A 23,507-nucleotide genomic window follows, 5' to 3' on the forward strand; every position below is an offset into this window, starting at 1 on the left:
TCTTTCTCTAGGCAGGTCATACCTGTGTTTGTGACCTTTGTTATACTTTTTCAGTCAAGCCTCTCTTTTACCATAGAAAATCTCTAATATTTTATTCCATCTTCTACACCTTCAGCAACTGAGATTGCTATAATTATTGCCTCCCACAATTTTTCTGCAGAGGCAGATTTAATTTGCATTTTTAAATAATTTATGCAGTTTAGCTAGAGTTCCAAGCAAGGAAGGTAGAAAGGGTCAGATTAGAGCCTACATTCATTTTTTTTTTTTTTTTTTTTTTTTTGGTAACTGTGTATGGCTGATGCCTTTATTTTGCAGATCAATTCAAACTCTTTCAATAATAGAATGCCAGGAAGAGAATGAAGAGAAACTGAAGAAATTTAGATTAGAAGACAGAAAAATACAGTAGCAAGAGCTGTAGAATGTTGAAGGGGAGTGCATTATCACACAAGCAGGAACAAAATGAGAGACTTGTTTATTTCATTGCTTAAATCAAAACATTCCATTAAGCATTGCCTTAAATAATGTCAGATGCCTCACTGATATATATGGAAGGGGGGAGCCGCACTCTCCTCTGCCACAAGAACTATTTGATAGAAGTAATGACATGCAGACACAATTCGCAAAAGCAGAGCATTACCACAATAAGATATACAAAAAGGCTGGTTGAGCAAATAGATTCCCCATCTTTCAAAGACAAAAAGAGCCACTATAGTTACAATGTGTTGAGCCTGGGACCTCTTGGTGATATCTACAAACCTTCGCAATTATAGATGTGAGCAAATGTCTGGGGAAGTTAGGCCATTCCTCTAAGTTCACTGAGCAAAGAAATTCTGCATTTGCTATTTTGGAATAAGTTGTTTGCTTTCAGATGGCTTTTATGATTATTTATCTTTCACAGAGAGAGAGAGAGACAGAGCATGAGTAGGAGAGGGGCAGAGAGAGAGGGAGACACAGAATCCCAAGCAGGCTCCAGGCTCTGGGCTGTCAGCACAGAGTCAGACGCGGGGCTCGACCCGGGCTGAAGTCAGACACTCAACCTACTGAGCCACTCAGGCGCCCGCTTTCAGATGGCTTTTAAAGATGGATATAACATACTTTTTGTTTTTATAGAATTTTCACATAAATTAGTAGCTCTTTAAGTGTACCCACTATTATTTAACCACTTATTTTTCTGGTGTAATGCTATGACATTTTTTTCTTTGAATATTTACGTACTGCATCGAAAGGCTCAGCCAGATTTGAAAAACCAGATTCAGGAACATGGCACAATGGTGCATTCACAAATAAATCACACTTAAAAAATTAAATATTCATGCCAAATCAAAAAAATCACCCACCAGTGCCAAAGACATTTTGTATTTCATCATAAAGACAACCACAAATTAAAAGTATTTGCCAAAATGCCTCTTTCTCTCAGTTAAATCATTCTTTCTCCCAAGATGCACTTGCTTCCTAATATTTAGCATTCACAACACAACTGAAATTAATTACATTCACAATGGTCACATTCTGTCTCCAAGACTCTAGAATCTTGAATGCCTAAAATGAGGTAGGTAAAGGTTTAAGGGTTTTGTTGGTTGGGACTAATTTCCTTTAGATCTTGATCATCTGTTTTTTAAATAGAACTCCAAAATATTTAGCAAAAGATTGAAAACGAGCATTTTGCCTAAAAATGGAAAAATATAATTTCAAAAGGCTATTATGAAAATTGTTTTACCTCATTTCAATTTAAAAATAGGATAAAAGCATCAGATTACAAAACCACTCTGTATCTTAAAGCTCACAAACTATCCAACACCACACAACATTTAGAAACCCTTGCTCTAGTTCTGGCTTGGGAGTGTGTAGATGCAGAGGTCCGGGTAACTCATGCAGGGGCCCTTAACTTCTGATCCTAAAATTCAAGTCTCCCAAGTTCAAGCCTGATTTCTGGAATTTGTTATAGGTGGCGCTCTCTCAGATCTTGATTCCCATCTTCGCAGACAGACCAAGCTTCACGCAGAAGCTAGAGGCGTAGGCCCACCTGGGTAAAACAGGCTGCAGTGGAGAAAGCTGGAAAGGATGTAGCCACAGGTGTTGAGCCACGGTTCTGGGCAGGCTTGGACTGAGGGGCAGGCTGGGTTACATCAACCAAGCTGAGCCTCAGGGACCGTCAGGTTGTGGGAGGCAGGCTGGGCACTAGCCCAGCGAAGGGCCCCGGAGTAGGTCGACGAGAGATTTCTGAAAAAGCCGGTAGGCCACTGCGGGTCTTAGTCTTTTTACGTGGAGCCATGGGCGAGGCACCCAAGAACTTGCTCAAGGAGCCTGACTTCCTCAAGCCCCGAGCCAGGTCTTGGAGCATCAGGTCGTCGGCCAGGACACCCAGAAACGCGCTGGTGGTGGAACTGAGGATGGTGGCAGCCACTTGCACCGGGCGCCGGGTCGCAAGCGTGCCACCACTAGCTCCGGTAGCATCGAGCTCGCTAGAGCTTCGAAGGCTTGGGTCGCCGAGCAGGCGGCGGAGCGCGTAGGAGGAGCCGGGCGGCAGGTATTGGTAGGCGCGCCGCCCGCTATGGTCACGCACATGCACCTGCGCACCCAGGCGCACCACCAGCAGCACAGCGGCATCCTCGTGGCCGTGCAGAGCGGCCAGGTGCAGTGGCGTGTAGCCGCCGTGTGAGCGCGCGTTCACGTCGACAGGCGCGCCCCCGCGCCGCGCGACCTCCACCAGCTGCAGCGCCATCTCCCGGTCTCCGCTCTTGGCGGCCCAATGCAAGGCCGTGAAACCAGATATGAAGTCGCGCTTGGCCGCCAGGCCGCGGTCGCGCAGCAGCAGCCCGTGCAGCTGGTGGGTCCAGCAGCCCGCGGCCGCCCGCACTAGCCACTCGTGCTCGGTCGGCTCCAGAGGCACTGCGGACGGCGGCGGCGCGGCGGGCACTTCCTCGGTGTCTGGGCTCAGCAGGCGCGGGCCGGCGCGCGACAGGCGCCTCAGGTGTGGGGAGCGGCCCGGGCCCAGGCTGAGGCCCAGGCCAGACTCTTCCACCGAGAGCCGCCGCAGCAGCAGTGGGGAGCTCCGGGGGCTCGGTTCTTCCGACAGCTGCCGGCGCAGGCCCTGCTCCTCGGCCCGGATCCGGAGCGCGGAGGGGGCCGGAACGCAGCGCACCGGCAGCATGCAGGGTTTTGGCGGCGGCGCGTGCTGAGGGAGTGGTAAAGCTTCTTTCGTGGCTCCATGCCCAGGTTCCTGGTCCGGCGACTCCGCTTGGGACAAGACCTCCTCCGACGGTGACCTAGACGGCGGGGCCACGTCTGCAGAGAGTCCCTCAGAGGGCAGGGCTAGCTCAAAGGCTGGAATCTGGGAGTCGGAGGGTCCCCCTGACTGCTGGGTCAGACCTAACAACAGCTCCCCGTTCGGCTGAGTGGGCTCAGAGGCCGGAGCCCCGGGGATGTCCTGTGGCTCTAATGGCTGGGCCGGGTCCTCAAGTGGTTCCACCAACTGCTGCTCTGCAGGCAGGGATGGAACCCCCGAGCTGGGGGTTTCCCCCTGTGAGACGGAAGTGATGTTCGACGGAGAGTCTGGTACCGTGGGGGTGCCGGGGACGCACGAGGCCAGGGGCTCTGGTCCCTCCCGGGGTCTAGGTTTCTTCCTCAGCACCACGAACTTGACGCCGTCAAACTCCCTCACCACAGCCACGTCGTTGACAAATTGCTTGAAACGGTCCCTGCGGGCGGCACGGCCGCGCGGGTCGCCGGCATCCAGGAGCGGCTTAAAGCGGCTCACCAGATCCGAGTTGCGCACCTTGCCGCCGTGTTCCTGCAGGAAGCCCAGCACGGCCGCCTGGCTCACTCCGGCGGCCGCGGCGGCGGCCGCGGCGGCTAGCGCCATGGTCAGTCCCGTCCCGCGGGAGAGCGGAGGTCACCCCCTGCCACCCGCCCTCGGTTCCCGGCTGCCGGGGCAGGTGGACGTCGCCGCGCCCGCTGGGACCAGCCGGAGCAGAGGTTCCGGGAGTCACGTCCTCCTCCGCCACGCTCACCTGTTTTCACTGAGGCGGGACGGGCGTGACCATGAAGCTGGACCCCGGTCACGCCCGCGCCGCGGGGCCCGGGTGTCTCCTGGAGAAAGGTGCGGGGGGCCGCGGCGCGCGCCCACCGCCTCCGCCGCGCCAGGCCTCCAGTCTTCGGGGTAGGTTTCTGCCTTTGTATTCTGTCCAATGGGCGCCAGGCTCCATCGCCCGTGCTCGGTGCTCGCCTTACAGGTGACGGTTGCCACCAGGGCCGCGGAGGGAGTGGGGGAGCGGAAATTATCCACTGCACCCCTCCCAAGCCGGGAATTAAAGGCGCAGTGCCATGGTTCAGCTGGCTCCCGGTTGCTAGGTGGGCGTGTTTCCCAGGGATGCCGTGGTCGACTGGAGAGGGAAGGATTTTTATTTCTATAAGGAATAGTTAACCACCACAAAAATATCAGGAGATTACTTAAAAGCAATATTTTATTTAAAGACCATCGGTATCTTTCCAATTGTCGATTCCTCTGCGTTTCACAGAGGAAAACGGCTTCTTACAATCTGCAGCAAAGACAATTCATTGTGCATGGCCATGTATGTTACCCGAGGTTCAGAAGAGACGTTTTAATTTTTTTTTTTTTTTTTTAGTGTTTATTTATTTTTCAGACAGAGAGAGACAGAGTGCGAGCAGGGGAGGGGCAGAGAGAGAGGGAGGCACAGAATCTGAAGCAGCTCCAGGCTCTGAGCTGTCAGCACAGAGCCCGACCCAGGGCTCTAACTCACGAACCGCGACATCATGACCTGAGCAGAAGTCGGAAGCTTAACCAACTGAGCCACCCAGGCGCCCCTAGAAGAGACGTTTTAAAAAGCAGTAGTTTCATGATAAAATAGTACATTTTCACATGGAATTTTGAGAATAAAACCACAAAAGACACAATGAAGAAGAAACATCACTTGAAATCACCATTAACGTTTTGAAATAATTGTTCTTCTCCACCATACACATGAGTATGCTGTGCTTTAAAACAAGGAAACAAAATTGTAATTGTGCTGTATTTAAAATTTTTCTTTAATACGTAAATATATATTGAGCACCTAGTTTGTGCCAGTATCTTTTCAGGCTGTAATACACCAGTTAGCAAGACAGATAAAACCCCCTAACCTAGTAGAGCTCATGGGTTGGGGGAGGGGGGGACAGAAGTAATATGGTGCATTCGAAAATTGTATAATATGCTAGATGAATACTATGGAGAAAATAAAGCAGAGTAAAACAGAGGAGGGGCAGACTGCCATTTTGCACCCTGTGTTCAGGGTAGGACTCTTTTGAAGGTCCCATTATACAAAGACTTGAAGAGATCAGGTAGTTATGTAGCTAGGTAGAAGAAGCTTTTCAGCTGAGTAAGCCACCAGGGCAAAAAAAATAGGATCAGCTTAATTTACAAACACCATACTACAAGTAGATACCCAGAGGTGCCACTCAGTAGTTAGCGAGAATAAGACAGGAGTCAAAATGCCACACTTGAAGCATAGCTCTCTACCTTGGAACTTGCTTGACCTCTCTGCACCTCAGTTTTCTTATCTGTAAAGTGGGGATGATAATAATGCTTACCTCATCACGTTGTTGTGAGGATTAAGTGAGAAAATAAACACAAAATACTTAAAACAATACTTGGCCCACAGTGAACATTCAAATTGTTATTAGTTGTATAGCAACTATTATACTATTATCACTGACTAAAACAAAAACGAGAACAGTGAAATATGAAAGACCATCTTTTCCCCAATCCCATTTCCCAGGGTGATTTCTATCTTTAGTCCTATGTCCACAATGCTTAGTATTTAATCTTTTTTCTCCCATTTCATAGTGTGAACATTTTCCTCAATGACAACATCTATTCTTTAGAAATATATGATTTTTGAGCCTATGTGGCTCAGTCAATTAAACATCTGACTTTGGCTCAGGTCATGGTTTCATACTTTGTTGGTTCGAGCCCCGGGTCCAGCTCTACACTGACGGCTCAGAGCCTGGAGCCTGCTTTGGATTCTGTGTTTCTCTCTCCCTGCCTCTCCCCCGCTTATGCTCTCTCTCTCTCTCTCAAAAATAAATAGGTAAACTTTTTAAAAAACATAAAAATGTATGATTTTTAAACTAAAAAAATTTAATAACTTTTAAAAAAAGATTTTTTTTTTTTTTTTTTTTTTTTTTTTTTTTTTGTGAGAGGGACAGTGCAAGTGGGGAAGGGGCAGAGAGAGAAGGGAACAAAAAATCCACAGGGGGCTCTGAGGTGACAGCAGACCGCCTGATGCGGGGCTCGAACTCAAGATTATGAGATCATGACCTGAGCCAAAGTTGGATGCTCAACTAACTGAGCCACCCAGCTGCCCCTTTAATAAAATTTTTAATGTTTATTTTTGAGAGAGAGAGAGAGAGAGAGCAAGCAGGAGAGGGGCAGAGACAAAGGAGAACAGAGGAAACGAAGCAGGATCTGTGTTAACAGTAGCAAGACAAATGTTGGGCTCGAATTCACAAACTGTGAGATCATGATCTGAGCTGAAGTTGGACGCTTAACCGACTGAGCCACCCAGACGCCTCTAAAAATACATTTTTATTATGGCATCAAATAAATGTAGTAGTATTACACTTTGTTTTCTTATAGTTGGCAGTCTGTATTATTTCCAGTTTTTAATTCTTATGAATGGTGGTGCTCATATATAAAACTTTGTGCACATTTCTGATTAATTCCTTAGGATAGAATCCTACAGGTCGAATCACTAGGTCAAAGGGAATTATTTTCAAAACTCTTGAAATTTAATGCTAAACTGTTTTCCAGAAAAGTTACAGCCCCATGAAAGTAACTTGCCTTTCCCTCAATGGTGCTGAGTAGGATCTTTTAACTTGTCATTTTCGAAGGTGAAAAGTTGTATCTCACTCTAGTTCCTATTTATTTTATTATTAATGACGTTAAACTTTTCCCATCTTATTTATTGGCTATTTGAATTTGTTCTTTTGTGAATTGCCTTTCTCCCCTTTCCCCATTCATTTTTCTTGTTGATATGTAGTTATTAACCTTTTATTATATATGTTGTCAATATTTTCCAAGTTTGTCATTTGCCTTTTAATTTTGTTTATTGATGACAACCATTTATAAATTGTAGATACTGTATCCTTTTAGCTTAAGAATGTTAGTGCAAAATCAGAAGGTACATCTCCCGGAGAGCCTGTGTGGCTCAGTCGGTTAAGCGTCTGACTTTGGCTCAGGCCATGATCTCACAGTTCGTGAGTTTGAGTCCCACATCGGGCTCCGTGCTGACAGCTCAGGGCCTAGAGCCTGCTTCGGATTCTGTGTCTCCCTCTCTCTCTGTCCCTCCATGCTCATGCTCTGTATCTCTCAAAAATAAATAAACATTAAAAAAAAAAAAAGAAGAAGGTACATCTCCCATTTAAAGGATAACTTTTAGGGGCATCTGGGTGGCTCAGTGGGTTGGGTATCAGACTCTTGATTTCAGCTAAGGTCATGATCCCAGGGTCGTGGGATTGAGCCCTGAATCAGGCTCCGCACTGAGTGTGGAACCTGCGTGATTCTCTCCCTCCCTCTGCCCCTCTCCCTACCCTGCCCCCCCCCCCATTTGTCTCTCTCTCTCTCTCTCTCAAATAAAAATAAACAAATAAATAAAATAAAGGAGAACTTTTGAGGTCAATTTATTTAGTAATATTAAACAGTCTACATCAGAATCATAACAATGCCCTTCAAAGAAGTTCTTGCATTTTAAATATACAATGAGAACAGCAATCAGCTATCATTTATCTAAATAGTTATCTTTAAACTCAGCTTTTCTTTAAAGTCAGCTGAAATCCCACCCCTGTAAAGTCTTCTGCAACTGCCGCAGGTGCAGCGAGCCAGATACTCAGGGGAGAAGGCACTACCTGCCTTTGGGGAGCTCACTGCTAAGTGGACTAGAGAAAAACACAATTATGTTACCCATCCAAATGAAATCAATGCTCAATGGGCTTACCAGCGGGCAGATTCTAAAAGGCATCTGAGGTCTTCAAGAAGCAGGCTATATGAACAATATAGGCAAGGGCTTGCAGGTTAGATAGGGAAGACAGAATTAAGGGTAAATAGTCTAGTGTGTTTTCCATTTGGGTGTGTGTCAGAGAGACAGAAGATAATGTTGGAAAAATAATCTGGGGTCATGGATAGAGGCTCTTAAATTCTAGTTTGGACTTTACCCTGTTTGCAGTAGAATACCGTGGAAAGCTTGCTTTCTTTCTTTTTAAAAAGTAGCTTCGATTCTCTTCTTTTTCTTTTTTCTTTTTTGGTTCTCTGAAAACATTGGGTTTATTTATTTTTTTATTATTTTTAAAGCTTTTATTTTAATTCCAGTTAGTTAACATAGAGTGTTGTTTTAGTTTCAGGTATACAATATAGTGATTCAACACTTCTGTACATCATGACAAGTGCCCTCCTTAATCCCCCTCACCTATTTCACCCATCCCCCAACCCACCTTCCCTGTGGTAACCATCAGTTTGTTCTCTATAAGCTTTAGTTATTTTCTGATCATAAAATTGATGATTATGTTTTCCCAATTCTCAATAATTTCCAAAATATAAGAGGAATGGATCACATGTTAGAGAATCATTCTTAACTTTTGTTGGTTTATTCTGCAAAGTTTTCTGTATACGTCCATAGGTATAAACACAGCCGAATATATGTTCTATACAGATGGAATTAGACCACATGTTGTTTCATGACCTATGCTTCTTTACAGCCTGCTATAACCAATGCCAGTACAGTGAATGGATGGAAGATCGGTGCTACTGGGGTGGTGGCAGGTCCCTGGGAGAGATGGTAAGGGACACTGAGCTGGGTAGGGGGTGGGCAGAAAGACAGAGATGGATGCCAAAGCTATTTCAGAAGCAGAATTGGCATTATACTGCCTGTTTTCATTCTTAGTCATATTCCCTTTGTTGTGATTTTCATTTCCATAGCTGCTTTTCACATCTTCTAAGCTTTTTCAGGACAGACTGCTGGGTGCTTTGGAGAAATCATTCTGTGATCTCATAGGAAGTGGAGCCTCAATCAACTTGGAATTTTGTTATAGGCCCCTCTCTCCAGGGGGAGGAGGGAGAAAACCCCCTGTTAAAGATCATTACTGATGTATAGAGTTTGAACTCATTCTGATTATGATCACTAAGAATAGACCAGGGATTAAATACTGATTGAAACGGAATTGCTGGTGCAAGCAAAGTCTATTGACAGTGCCTAATGGGCTCCAGGCTCTGAGCTACACAAAGCAATGTGCCCAAGGTCACAGTTTATTATTGGCTGAGCCCAATACTAATTTGTACTCGTTTGCCATTTACAATTAGATCACCGATTACGTAAAAACAATGTTCTGAATGTTTAGCAAGTAAAGGGGAAAACTCCTCAAGTAAAAATCTAGCTTAAACCTTTATATTTGTGCATCTAAACATACTCGGCTTTACTGTTTTAGGTGATTACTTTATAATTCGAGCAAGCATTAAGGCGAGGTTGCCAGTGACATCCAGTTCCCCAGGCTGCTTTTAAATTTTGGTGCCTTGCTGCCAATGAGGCCGCTGAATCAATTCTTCCAGCGACCAGGCAGTTTGCTCGTAAATGTTAGGAAAATCAAGTATAAAATGTACATTTATAGCAAGGGTAAAATTTTATAATGTGTCTTGAACATGGGAGAAAGCAATGGAAATTTGTTTTCTATGTCATTTCTCTCATTTCTCACATCTCTCAAACATTTTTTATCTCAGTATCTTAAATTTGAAGGTCAGGGTAGAAGGCTCTTCATATTTTTTAAAGCCACATTTTAAACCATATGTAAGATTTTAAATTCTGCCTAATCTGTATTATATCATGTTATGTTGTATTGTATTGCCTCTTCCAACACACAGTATCCTTTGAGCCCCATGCCTGGGCCCCACAGAGACCCATAGTGGATGTTTCATGTTTGTGAGTGTCTGGTTGCTGTCATGGGACCAGAATAGGCCCCTTCCACTAGGCTTCATCCACCACAGTCTGGCCCCTGTACTTCCTGGTGTCTCACCAAAGCGTCATCGTCGGTAAAGAAGAGTGTCTGGGGCCTCTAGGAGCTCCAAGGACATGAAGGGGATGGGCTGCCCAGAGTGGCTGTAAAGGGACTTTGCCCAGATAGCAAGCTTTTGCAGTCATGACTTCCGGAACAAATCATGTTTTGTTCTTGCTTACCAGCCCAGGGGAAGCAAGAAGGGCCTCTTTCTCATCATGCCTGTGACTTGTGAAGCTCACTCTTCTTTGAGGTCAAGAGACTTTATTTCTAAATCTTAATGACAAGTGCCAGATCCCGTGCTGTAAACTGAGTTTTTGCATCTGTGGCTCATTTTTCAGGATGCTTATCAGATTCTGCAGACTTGCTTGGTTGGTTGGTAGGGCACCCGTAGGCCTAGTCTGTGGAGACTTGGAAAGCTGTCTGGCTAGGTGAGTCATGAGGAGATGTGGTCCTTTGCTACCTTCAGTCATCCCTTCTTGGCCTGTTTTATTCTCATAGATGAGTTTTGACTCAAAAAAATTGACCCCCCAGAGGGATATTTTGGGACTTCTTTTTATTTTCAAGTGAGTCAGTGTCTAGATTAAGAGAGTTTAGTTTGAGAGGCCTGCAATGTACTATTTTAACCATTTCCTTAATTGTAAAGTGGAGTCTTTGCGTGGGTCAGGGTGAACAAAGCAGCGATCCAGAGGCCAGGTATCCATTCCACTACCGGCGCCCGGTTCACATGGGCTGAGAGAAGACAGTGCCGAATGTATGGAAGTGTGAGATCCCCCAACAGCATCTGGCTTTAAAGGTGGACAGGTAGAAACAGTTCAAATCTGAAGCCTTGTACTAGTATACTATGTTTAACTTGCCTTCTGTGTAGCAACAGGACTAAAGATAGGAAGAATTCTTAAGTATCAACTTATCCAGCTTCCTAGTCAGTGGTTCTAAGAGCTCATTAACAGAGAGCTCAAAATAATTTGAAGTAAGTTACACGAACACAAACACACTGAAACTGAGACCCTCCCTTCCAGAAGGGATGTGCTGGGGGAGGAATCCAGCTGAGGTCTGTGCAGTTGGGGTGTGGCAGGAAGTAGGAGGTGGGTGGTGGGGTGGGCAGGCAGCCAAAGGGCTAATTCCAGGTCCTCATCCAGATCTACCTGCTTGCCACTTGGAGACTATCAGCTAAGTAAATATGGAACAGTTTTATTAACAGCCTTCAGAGTTATAATTTGTGACATGGAACAATGAGCCAGAAACAGGAAGCTGAACTCTGCCTCTCAGGCTATGGTCTGGGGAAGGAGTCATCAATAGTATGGCTTTTACTTACCTGACTGAGCATCAGTGAAATACAAGCAGTGCTACTTGAAAACATGGATAACATAGGCCTTTTTCTGGATATCTACTCCCCAGGCGGCTTAGGCTCCCAGAAGCAAGAAGCTGTGTCTCACCAGTTGAGATAAAACTCGAAATGTTCAATAAATACGATAAGGATGGAATGGCAACAATCTGTCACATAATAGTGACTTTCTTTGATTTTTCTGTTTCAGAGTGGGGTCAGAGGACACTGTCATCAATAACTATTTCAATTTTTTTTTTTTTTTTTTTTTTGGTTTATTTTTGAGAGACAGAGGCAGTATAAGCGGGGGAGGAGCTGAGAGGGAGACACAGAATCTGAAGCAGTTTCCAGCTCCGAGCTGTCAGCACAGACCCCGATGTGGGGCTGGAACTCACAAACTGTGAGATCACGACCTGAACCGGAGTCGAACGCTTAACCGACTGAGCCACCCAGGCGCCCCCATCAATAACTATTGAACGGCTGGCTATTCAGTATGTTCAACAGCTATTGATAATGGTGAAACAGTAACAATTTGCCCCATGACGGTGACTCTCATCACTTTGATTGTTCCTTTTCAAAATGGGAATAGATGCTCTGTCTGCATAGCTGACTCTCGCTTGGGGGTAACCAACTTGGACCTGCTATGGTACGTTACCTTGGTTTAAGAGGCCCCTGGTTGCAGAAGCAAGGAGTGAGGTCACGAGAGGACTGCTTCTTTTGGACTTTTCTGCATGTAGACTTCTGGTGACCTTCTCAGATATTGATGGAATGGAGGTGAGCTTGGCAAGGCTACCGGCACAAGCTACACTAACCCTGCAGGCTTGGGTTCCAGATGGGATGGCTAGAGCAAGAGCAAGGGACAAATACACAGAAGTACTTGGTGGCGGTCGGCAAGAGGAAGGGTTCCACTTCGCCATCCAGTCTCTGAAACACAAGCAATTGAAGGTTTCTCTCAGAAAAATGCTGAAGGCTGCAGCTCAGCACTGCGTTCCTTCCTCTCTCCTTCCTTTCCCGATTTGTCTTTTCTTTAGCGATGGCGACCGAATTTCCTGGGAAAAATAATCCTTTCTTTTTTAGCTGGAAAATTTTGGCAAAGTATCACAATGTTCTACTGTCCTCAGAGCTCAACATACTGGGCCTTAGAAACTTTCCAGGGGAGAGACAATAAGGCCACAGTCTGCACAGAGCCTTCTGTGTGACTGTGACAGGGAAGACAAAAACAATCATGTTAATGTTGTTGGTTAGGATTGGGTTTTTTTGCTGCTGCTTCTTTGTGATAGTTGTTCACTATTCTGTTTAAAATTTTTTTTTTTTTCAACGTTTTTTTTTTTTTTTTTTTTTTTTTTAATTTATTTTTGGGACAGAGAGAGACAGAGCATGAACGGGGGAGGGGCAGAGAGAGGGAGACACAGAATCGGAAACAGGCTCCAGGCTCCGAGCCATCAGCCCAGAGCCTGACGCGGGGCTCGAACTCACGGACCGCGAGATCGTGACCTGGCTGAAGTCGGACGCTTAACCGACTGCGCCACCCAGGCGCCCCTATTCTGTTTAAAATTTTAAAGAACATCGTTTATGTCCCCATTAAGAGAAATTGTTTATGTCTCAAAGTTAACAAATCCTGTGTCTTATTTGTCATTTTCCATTCAGAAGGTGTAGGGGGTTGAATGGTGGCCCCCCAAAAGATAGGTCTGTGTCCCAGAAAATGAAATGTCTATGTCCTGTGAAAGGGACCTTATCTGGAAAAAAGATCTTTGCAGATGTAATTAAGGATCTCCAGATGAGAACAACCTCGATTATCCGTTGGATGCTAAATCCAATGACACGTGTCCTTCTAAGAGACAGAAGAGAAGTCAGAGAAAAGGAGAAGGCCACATAAAGACGGAGGCAGAGATGGGAAAGATATAGCCGGGGAAGCCAAGGCACTCCTGGAGCCACCAGAAGCTGGAAGAGGCAAGGAAGGATTCTCCCCTCATGACTTTGGAGGGAGTGTAGCCTGCTGATGCCTTGATCTTGGGTTTCTGGTCTCCAGACCTGTGAGGAAACAAATTTCTGTTATTTTAAGCTGTCCAGTTTGTGGTAATTTGTCATGGTAGCTACAGGAAACTAATATAGAAGGTTAGAAAAAAATTGGGGATTTATCCAAATCTTGCCGGACTGGAAGGTTCCCTCCTGAAATGGCTTTCCTCAGGACTATAGGGCTCAGATGACCCAGGGCTGTGAAGACACCCGGCCTCAGCTAAAACCCATGGTGTGGCTGCATGTTGGAGAGTCCTGGTGTGCAGATCAAATGTTGGGAGCAAAAACTCCCGGGTAGCATAAAGACACCCAGATCCCAAGGCAGGCTCCTCATTCTGGGAGGCAGTGGAAGTGTTGAGATGGCAGGCCAGGAGACTCTTTTCCTCTACTTGGGAGGAGTGTTTCTTGATAGTTCATTCACTGAACTCCTGGCCTCTGCTTCTCTTCCAGCCATGACTGACTTTGACTTTCCCAGAGCCCCCACCACCTTGCGCTGCCCGCATCTGTCCAGAAGCATCTGCAAAGTGGTATTCCAGGTAGTCATCACCAAGCTGACAGATGATAAACAAGATGAAATATCTTCATACTTCTAGCATGAAAGGATATTAGGGGACAGTTCCTATCCTCTATAAAATTGCCTGGTAGGGAAAGCAAGCACATAAAAAGAGATCTATGGGAGGATGTGTTCAGGGCTAGACAGAGATCTCTTAGCATACGGGGGTGCCCAGAGGAGGGAGCACATCTTGGGAGAATCTGAAAACTTTCTTTTTCCTTTTTATTTTATTTTTTTAAGTTTATTTTGCGAGAGACAGAGAGAGAGCATGTGGGGGAGGGGCAGAGCTAGAGGGAGAGAGAGAAAATCCCAAGCAGGAGCCCTGGAGTTAGTGTGCAGAGCCTAATGCAGGGCTCCAGCTCACAAAAGCGTGATATTGTGACCTGAGCTGAAATCAAGAGTTGGATGCTAAACTGACCGAGCATCCCTAAAATCTGAAAACTTTCTGAGAAGACAAGAGATTTGAGCCGAGTCATGACCAGAAACTCCACAGGCTGAGAAGGGAGGGAGAGGAAGGCACTCTCAGCAGAGGCATCTGCAGAAGCAAAGACATACAGTGCTCTTGTGGAATGGCAAGAAGCTCGGGGTGAAAAGAGAACAGGGGAGAGGATGGCAGGGGGTGGTAGGTGAGTGCAGAAACAGGTTGGGAGGGTGGTTGGTGCCAGACTATTAAAGGCCTCACACATCCTCGATGACTCAAACCAAACATGTCCAAACTGAACTGGTTATCTTCTTCTCGAACCCTCTTGTCCTTCCCACCAGGGGTCTCCAGCTCATAAAAAGGGACCATCACTCACTCAGCTGGCAGAGACCCGGGCACTGGACATGGTTCTCCCAAACCCTCTTTGCTACTTCTTGAATCCATCCAGCTGTCTCCATTCCCACCAGCTGGGACATCTACAATTGTTCTCCTGCCCTGCCCCAGCCCCACCCCTTCACACCCCATCCTCCTTACTCCCATTCTGGCTCACCTCCATTCCATTCTCTGCCTGCAGCCAGAGCGATCCATTTAGAACACAGATTTAATCATATCACCTGGTCATCTATGTAAAACTGTCAACTATCTTAGGTGGCTCACAAGACCCTCTATAGTAGAGCTTCGGATCAAAGCACTACATGCTCAGAGGAGCTCATCATGGAAAGCAGTTGTGCTCCAACAAAGCCCTTCCCATCCCAGGCTTCCTTCCTAGAGACACTCTGTCTGTCTCTCTTTTCTTTTAATGTTTATTCATTTTTGAGAGAGGGAGAGAGAGAGAGATAGTGTGAGCAGCGGAGGGGCAGAGAGAGAGAGAGAGAGAGAAAGAGAGAGACAGAGACAGAGAATCCAAACCAGGCTCCGAGCTGCCAGCACAGAGCCCAACGCTGGGCTTGAACTCACAAACTGTGAGATCATGACCTGAGCCAAAGTCAGACACTTAACTGACTGACACATTCAGGTGCCTCCCCCGCCTACAGAAACTCTTCCAGCAGTTCTGAGTTTTGTACTTCTGGTGGTTACCTCTATATCCCCAAATATTATTCTTATACTGAGGTTTCTTGGTTTATCAATCTTGAATATCCTAGTATAGCAAGGGTATATATAAAGTATCTTTGACTTCTATTATTTTTGTCTCTCTTCTCTGTCACCAGACTATTTGTAGTTCTTCCTCAGACTTATTTTGAAACCTCAAAAACTATACTTAAACCTTAACTTCTTGCTTCATCAATCTTGAACAGTTTTACCACTATCTTCCCTCTCTGTAAGATGAGACCATTAGAGTTCCCAGCCTAGTATCCACCTTACCTGACCCAACCATTCTGTGCCTTATGCATTATGCATTTTTGTGATGTTTATTTTCCATTTAAACACAGTGAAATCTCCCATAAGTTTTTTCCAAGTTGATTTTAAAAAGAAAAAAAAAAACTTTGGTTTTTTACTTTGTGATAATCACCAAAAACTGTTCCGCACAGCTCCTATCTATGCTATGTTTCAGTTTGCTTCATATCTGACTTGGCAATTCTTGTCTACTTTATGGGTTTTCTGGAGATGTAATTGTCTTTTATTTCTTTCTGTTCTGTGAGTTTCCCAAACCATCAATCATACTACCTATTCTAATGAACCCCTCTCCCCAACCCCCACCTCATATCTCTGGTCATGCCCACTGGGTGGCTGCCCCAGCTTGCTGCACAGCTCTGGGCTTTCAACCTGGGACTTCCTTTAACTGGGTTAGATGCACTGTTTATGACTGTCGTATCTTTCTTTTAGTAACTGCTGAAGCATGCTATGAAGTAATTTCCTAAGAAAGAATGCTTGGGGGATGATTTTTTTTTTTATTTACCTTATTTCATTGTTGTTATGGGAAACTTCAAACACATATAAAAGAAGAGAAAATAATACAATGAACCCTTATATACCCATCAATCACTTCCAATAATTATCAATTCTTGGCCATCTCTATTTCACCTGTGTTAGTAGCCACTTCTCACTACCCCCAGGTTATGTTCAAGGAAATCAAGTCCCAGGTATCACATCACCAGTAAATATGTAAGAATATATCTTGGGGGCACCTTGGAGGGGGGGTAAAACATTTGACTCTAGATTTCAGCTCAGGTCATGATCTCACAGTTTGTGGGTTTGAACCCTGCGTCCGGCTCTGTGCTGGCAGTGTGGAGCCTGCTTGGGATTCTGTCTTCCTGTCTGTCTCTCTGTGCCCCTCCCCAGCTCTCACTCAAAGTAAATAAGTAAACTTAAAAAAAAAAAAAAAAAAAGAATGGGGCGCCTGGGTGGCTCAGTCTCTTAAGTGTCCAACTTCGACTTGGGTCATGATCTCATGGTTTGTGAGTTCAAGCCCCACATCGGGCTCTGTGCTGACAGCTCAGAGCCTGGAGCCTGCTTTGGATTCTGTGTCTCCCTCTCTGCCCTTCTCCCACTAATGCTGTCTCTCTCTCTCTCTCTCTCTCTCTCTCTCTCTCTCTCTCTGTCTCTCAAAAATAAATAAACATTACAAAAAAGAATATATCTTGAAAAGGTACAGGCTCATTTATTTTATTTTATTTTTTTTAAAGTTTTTTTTTTTTTTTTAACGTTTATTTATTTTTGAGACAGAGAGAGATAGAGCATGAACAGGGGAGGGTCAGAGAGAGAGGGAGGCACAGAATCTGAAACAGGCTCCAGGCTCTGAGCAGTCAGCACAGAGCCCAACGCGGGGCTCGAACTCACATACCGCGAGATCGTGACCTGAGCCGAAGTCGGACGCTTAACCAACTGAGCCACCCAGGCGCCCCGGTACAGGCTCATTTAAAAAACATAATCACTATGCTATTAACACGCCTAAAAAATAGCTATAAAATCTTAGTATCATCAAATCACCAGCAGTATTCAGATATCCCTGATGTATATAAATGTTTGCTTGTTTGAACTGGATCCAATTACATTTGTTTGATGTGCCTCTTGAGTGTCTTTGAATCTATGGTTCCTCCACCTCTTTTTTCCCTTATAGTTTATTTGTTGAAGAGAATTGTTTTTTCGGTTTTGTTTTTCTTGTAAAATTTCCCACAATCTGGATTTTGCTGATTGCATTCCTGTTGTGACATTTGACACAGTCTTTGATCTCCTGTACTTCCTGTGAATTAGTCATTAAATCTAGGGTCTTGATAAGATTCAAGTTTGATTATTTTGCAAGCACTTTCTTAGGTGGTATTGTTTACTCCCAAAGAGATGCACAGTATGTCTACGTGTTTCTCTGCTAATGACATGAGCAGCCACTGGCGATCCTCGCCTACATGCATTATATTACTGGAGGTGGCAACCTGGTGATATTCTGTCACTCCTTCACTTATTAGCTGGAAGACTTCTGTAGTGGAGAGATAGGTCCCCTCATTTACTATTCAGTTACTCTGAGGTTCCTATGGGAAAGGTTGGATAAATTCCCTTTATTTACCATTTTTCAGAATAATGAGTCCCTAGCATCTCCCAAGGGCAACCTGTGAACTTATAAAATTTTAGTCATGGACCTAAGCATGTTTGATGTGTTCCGATTCATTATAGTTATTATCCTTATGGATGTTCTCATCATCCCTTCTTTTGCCAGTGCAAACTTTGTTCAGTTGGCTCCTGAGACTCTTGCCTTTTTCTTCCTTGGTATCTGAAATGATGGATGTTCCAGTTTCATATTATATATTTCCTGTCCTAGACATGTAATAGACTATTTCTCATTGTTACTGGGTGGGTCATATTTTCAGACCTTTTTAGTAGGTAGAGCTAGAAATGAATATTTATTTTTTAATTCATTCATTCACTAATTTTTGGAGAGAGAGAGTGGTGGAGGGGCAGAGGGAGAAAGAATCTTAGGCAGGCTCCATGCTCAGTGTGGAGCCAACACAGAGATCGATCCCATGACCCTGGGAGCATGACCTGAGCTGCAGTCAAGAGTCAGATGCTCAATGGACTGAGCCACCCAGGTGCCCCTAGAAATGCATTTTTAGAAAGAGAAAATATATCATGAATTCACACCAAAACATCTAAATCAAATTGAAGAGTAAGGATTTTTACTTAACTTCATGGATCTTAAATCTCTTTTTTTTCCACACTCAGTATGAAGTAAGCTTTGTACCTTTTGAAATGTCTGAACAACTCTTTGTTCTCCCTTAGGCTGAATTGACAGATTGGCTTGGTAGAGAATTCTTGGGTGAAAATAGTTTTCCATGCAAGGTGCCTGGGTGGCTCAGTGGGTTGAGCATTCAACTCTTGATTTTGGCTAAAGTTATGATCTCACGTTTGTGGGTTTAGCGCAGCACGGAGCCTGCTTGGGATCTTCTCTCTCCCTCTCTCTCTTCCCTGCCCCCCTCAGTCCTGCGCACACCCTCTCTCAAAATAAACAAATAAACATTAAAAAAAAAAAAAGAAAATAGTTTTCCGTGAGAACTTTGAAGACATGCTCCATTTTCTTCCAAGCAACCAATGTTGCTGTTAAGAAGTCTAGTGCCATTCTGCCATTTTCGTGTATAGGGCCTTATTTTATTTTATTTTGTTCATTTGAGGGAGCTTTTAGGATCTTTTCTTTATCCTTGCAGTTCTGACATATCACTATGACATATCTAGGTGTGGATCTTTTATTTATTTATTTTAGTTTTTTAGGTTTATTCTGAGGGAGAGAGAGAAAGGGAGGGGCAGAAAGAGAGAATTCCAAGCTGGCTCCACACAGTCAGGGCAGAACCTAATGCAGGGCTGGAACTCAAGATCAAGATCGGATGCTTAACCAACTTGAGCCACTCAGGTGCCCCTGGATGTGGCTAAGGTACATCTAGACAGGCCTATTTTTAAATTTTTTTTTAATGTTTATTTTTGGGAGAGAGAGAGAGACAGAGTGCAAGCAGGGGAGGAAAAGAGAGAGGGAGACACAGAATCCGAAGCAGGCTCCAGGCTCTGAGCTGTCAGCACAGAGCCCGATGCGGGGCTTCAACTCACAAACCACGAGATCATGACCTGAGCCGAAGTCGGACGCTTAACCGACTGAGCCACCTAGGTGCCCCATGATGCGGGCCCTTTACAATGAACCTTGATCCACACTTGCTTGGGAAGGTGAATAGGGGCAAGTATTCAATATGCAGGTGGCCAGTTACCCTCTGGCTTTTAGCTCCTCTTCTGCTGCCTGCTGTCTGTGGCGTCTGTGGTCTCTGAGTCCAGCCACTGGGAGGGTGTGTGGACAGGTGGATGCAGTCCCCTGTGTGAGGATTCTGGGCTCCACCTTCTCTGCTTCATCTCTAAACATTCATCCTTCCGCTTGCTGCCTTATGGAAATATGTTGACTTCCTTTATCTGAAATCTTGCCGATATCTCCTCCTCTTCTGTACAGGAGCAGAAAGGAATATATTTTACAAATTTTTGTTATAGTTATTGTAATGGGCTCTTGGAAAATGTGGAGGTGAACATGAACTGGAAGCCTCAGCCTCGTCCCTCAGCACTCTTCCCTGACCTCTGGCTCTTCTCAGTGCCTGCAAGGTGTCTTGCTTGCTCTGCATTCTGTTCCTTCACCCCAGAATATTTCTCCTTCCCCACCTCCACTCGCAGAGATTTTGTGCCTGGTGACTCCTGCTCATCTTCCAGTCTGTAGCCCTTCCTCGGGGTGGTCCCTTGGCTCCTCCACTAGCTTGGGCCCCCGTCATATTCTCTGCCTTCCCCACTGCCACATCTCCAACTGCTCTCATGACCTGTCCGGTGCATGTCTCCAGACCCTGGGCCCCTTGAAGGCAGGACCTCATCTGCCGCATGCAGCACGATGTTCCTGCTTCAAAGACCTTCTCTGTGGGTAGCTAGGAGTTAATGAGTGGCCAGCATGGCTTTGAGGAAGCTATCAGGTGGCAGTGTGGGTGACGGGCTGGAGGGAGCCATGTCAGGGAGACCGACTGGAAAGACAGAAAAGCGCTGGACTAGGGCAGAGGCAGGAGGGAGGGAGAGGTGAGCCCGGCCATGGAGATGTTTCTGAGGACACAGTTAGGATTTGGTGACCCTTCAGAAGGAGATGAAAGACAGTGAGTGTTCAAAAGTGGCTCCACAGTGCCTGTCTTGTGAGAAGAGGAAAACAGTGCTTCTGTTTCCTGAGACAGGAAAGATTAAAGAAGGGGAAGGTGCAAGTTGAGTTTGGACAAATTGAGTTTTTATGTTAGGAGGTGTTTGTGGGTCATGTGGGAAGTAGCTTCAGATGAGGCCCTGGTGCTCAAGAGAGGCACCTGGGCTGCAGCAGTGGGAGTCATGAGCTTCCAGATGGTGGACGACTTGAGGGTGTGGGTGGATCCATCTAGAGAGAAGGCGTGGAAGAGCAGGCAGGAGCAGGTAGAACCCTGGGGAATCTCAGTCCTGAAGCGGTGGGTGGAGGGGAAGAGGAAGGAGTGGACAGAGAGCCGGGATGAGAGTCAGGAAAGCCAAAGGAGGAAAGAGTGTCCGAACATAAGGACGTAGGGACATGGCCGTCTCCTTGGAACACAGGGAGAAAAAAGAGCTGTACATTCTGATGAGGAGTGAAGTGCACGCATGGTGTTTGTGAAATGAACCTAGTGGTTTTATTCAACCAATATTTATTGAGGGCCTACTGATTGTCCACGCTGCGGGGATTCATTAGTGAGCAAATCCCTGTCCTCGTGGGGTTCACAATACAGCGGGGAAGACAGATGACAAATTAGAAAAATGAAATACAGTAGTATTTAGATGACAAATACAGATGACAAATTAGAAAAATGAAATACAGCAGTATGTTAGAAGCAAGTGCTAGCATAGCAAGTGTAACTGGCAAGCACTAAGGGGAAAGAATAAAGAAGGGAAGAGGAGTAAGAAATCAGGTGGAGCTTGGGGAGGAGCTTGTACAGGGGGATGTATAGTTTTTCATGGTTTTTTTTAGTGTTTATTTATTTATTTTGACAGGGGAGGGGCAGAGAGAGAGAGAGAGAGAGAGAGGGAGAGAGAGAGAATCTCAAGCGGGTTCCATGCTGTCAGCACAGAGCCTGCCGTGGAACCATGGGATCATGACCTGACCCAAATGCTTAAACAACTGAGCCACCCAGGCGCCCCGTTGTTATTTTTTAAAATCCAAACTCTAAATGTACACAAATTTGACTTTTGTTTATGTGTGGACAGATATCTGGAAAGACATGCATGGGAGTGGAGTAGGAGGCTGGGACACTGGTCTCCCACTCTTTTTCTAAACTTTGGATACATTTGGCTCTTTTGCTCAATGAGTATAAATACCATAACAGAGAAAGTAACGGGAGCCTAGTGTGGTGTGGGTGGAGTAGGCCCCGAACTGAAAAGAAGCCACTGGTTTGGCCAATGAGAGGTCATTGGTGGCCTCAACAAGAACAGTTTCTTTGGCTTTGTGGAGACGCAGGACAGACTGACACAAGACACAAGACACACGAGTGAGCTGAAAAGTCGACTGCTCTTTCAAGAGATTGGATGGGGAAGGGAAGGAGAGAGATCAGAAGGGGACGTGAGGGGGCAGGGGGTGAAGACAAGGCTTATTTAGATGGAGGTGCCTGCCATGATGAGAAGGTGGAAGGAGGAGGGGAGGGAGAGGTTTAGGACTGTGGGAGAAGGAAGGAACTACCGGCATGGTAACAGGGAACGCCCAGAGGAAGAGCTGGGCACTACATCCGCGAGCCCAGAGGGAAGGTGGTCCAGGCAGTACTGTTGGACACAGACAGGTGTTGGGCCGGGTGAGTTGTGGAAAGCACGGCTCCGGGTAAAGGCTCTGGAGGCTGACCTATGCCCAGCAGCTTCACTTACAGCACAGCCTGTTTGCCTCTGTGTCTTGCCTGTCTGGATTTCTGTCTGCATCTCGCTCTCCTGTGAGGGAAAGTGGACTTACCCTGCGACTCCAGCACATGGTAGGCCTTTAGAAATGTTTGTTGACTGAATGAATGGATTTTCTTTGTAAAAAAGAGGTCAAGGGGTATCAGCTGAATGTGGAGGGGATGGAAGTGAGGGGGAGTGACTAATATTTGGAGCAGCGGCGTGGGGAATGGGCCAGGGCGGTGGCCGGGAGCAGGCTTAGAATTTCTAAGCAGCTCTGGGAGGGCTGCATGGAAACCTCAGGACATAGTGCTGTCAAGCAGCATGTCTTGTGATACTTTTTTCCCCTGTCATGCGACTCCAGGCAGTGCAGGAGCATGCCGAGAAAGCAGATGGGTTTTTTGTAATGTGAGTTGACCTGCTGTCATTCTCTCAGCAGAGGCCTGGAAGAGTTCATGTCACTCCCCAAGGCCCTGGCTTCATTCCTAGAGAGTGTTTCTGCCTTGGGTGGGCTGATCCTTTGTGTTTGTCGCTGCTGTGACCAGAGCAAATTAGTGTGTAAACCTCAGCCCAAATGTCATCCCCAGGGAAGCCTTCTCCCTCCTGCTCCCTCCTCGCATCCTCCTCAGGATCGTCCCCCCCCCCCTCCCGCCCCCCCCCATCCCCAGCAGGGGTACCACGAGTCCCCCTAGGAAGCCTGGGCTGGGGTGGAATCAGCTAGGGCCGAGCACACACCCCGAGGACAGGAGCCACGTTGGGACATCAGGTATTCTCCAACAGGCTTTCAGCGGGATCGCCCAGCCACAGAGAGAAAGAACAATGGTGTTAGCTGGGACCCAGGGTTCCGGAGACCAACAGAAAACCAAACACAGGCCGGCTAGAAGAGTGAGTCAGAGATGGGGAACAGGGTGGAGGGTGGCAGTGACAGACCAGAGCAGGTCACTGGCAGCCGGTGGCTCAGGATTTGGGCTTAATAATACTGCTGCTTGTGCCTGTTTATTTGACTCCCCACGTGTTTTGCTTTGCTGAGGGCAAATTCTTAATTTTTTTTTAATGTTTACTTATTTTTGAGAGAGAGAGAGAGACAGAATGCAAGCGGGGGAGACCAGAGAGATGCAGACACAGAATCTGAAGCAGTCTCCAAGCTCCAAGCTGTCAGCACAGAGCCCGACATGGGGCTCAAATTCATGAACTGTGAGATCATGACCTGAGACAAAGTCTGATGCTTGACCAACTGAGCCTGCCCCTGCTCAGGGCAGATTCTTAAAGGGGTGGCCACGTTCGGCTGTGTACTATAATAATTAATAATGTTTGTT

General features: G+C 46.0%; 1 protein-coding gene across 1 annotated transcript; it reads right to left on the reverse strand.

Moving 5' to 3' along the window:
- Positions 1-453: 453 nt before the first annotated feature.
- Positions 454-4,325, reverse strand: SOWAHA (sosondowah ankyrin repeat domain family member A). The gene has a single exon (XM_019422031.2). The coding sequence runs from the start codon at positions 3,860-3,862 to the stop codon at positions 2,153-2,155; it is 1,710 nt and encodes a 569-aa protein (XP_019277576.1). The 5' UTR covers positions 3,863-4,325; the 3' UTR covers positions 454-2,152.
- Between the last annotated feature and the right edge of the window lie 19,182 nt (positions 4,326-23,507).

Source organism: Panthera pardus, unplaced genomic scaffold, assembly GCF_024362965.1.
Source record: "Panthera pardus isolate Hobbes unplaced genomic scaffold, ASM2436296v1 HiC_scaffold_2, whole genome shotgun sequence".
Taxonomy (NCBI): Eukaryota; Metazoa; Chordata; class Mammalia; order Carnivora; family Felidae; genus Panthera; species Panthera pardus.

Coding starts and splice junctions, on each gene's coding strand:
- SOWAHA (XM_019422031.2), bottom strand. CDS start 3,862: ATGGCGCTAGCCGCCGCGGCCGCCGCCGCGGCCGCCGGAGTGAGCCAG.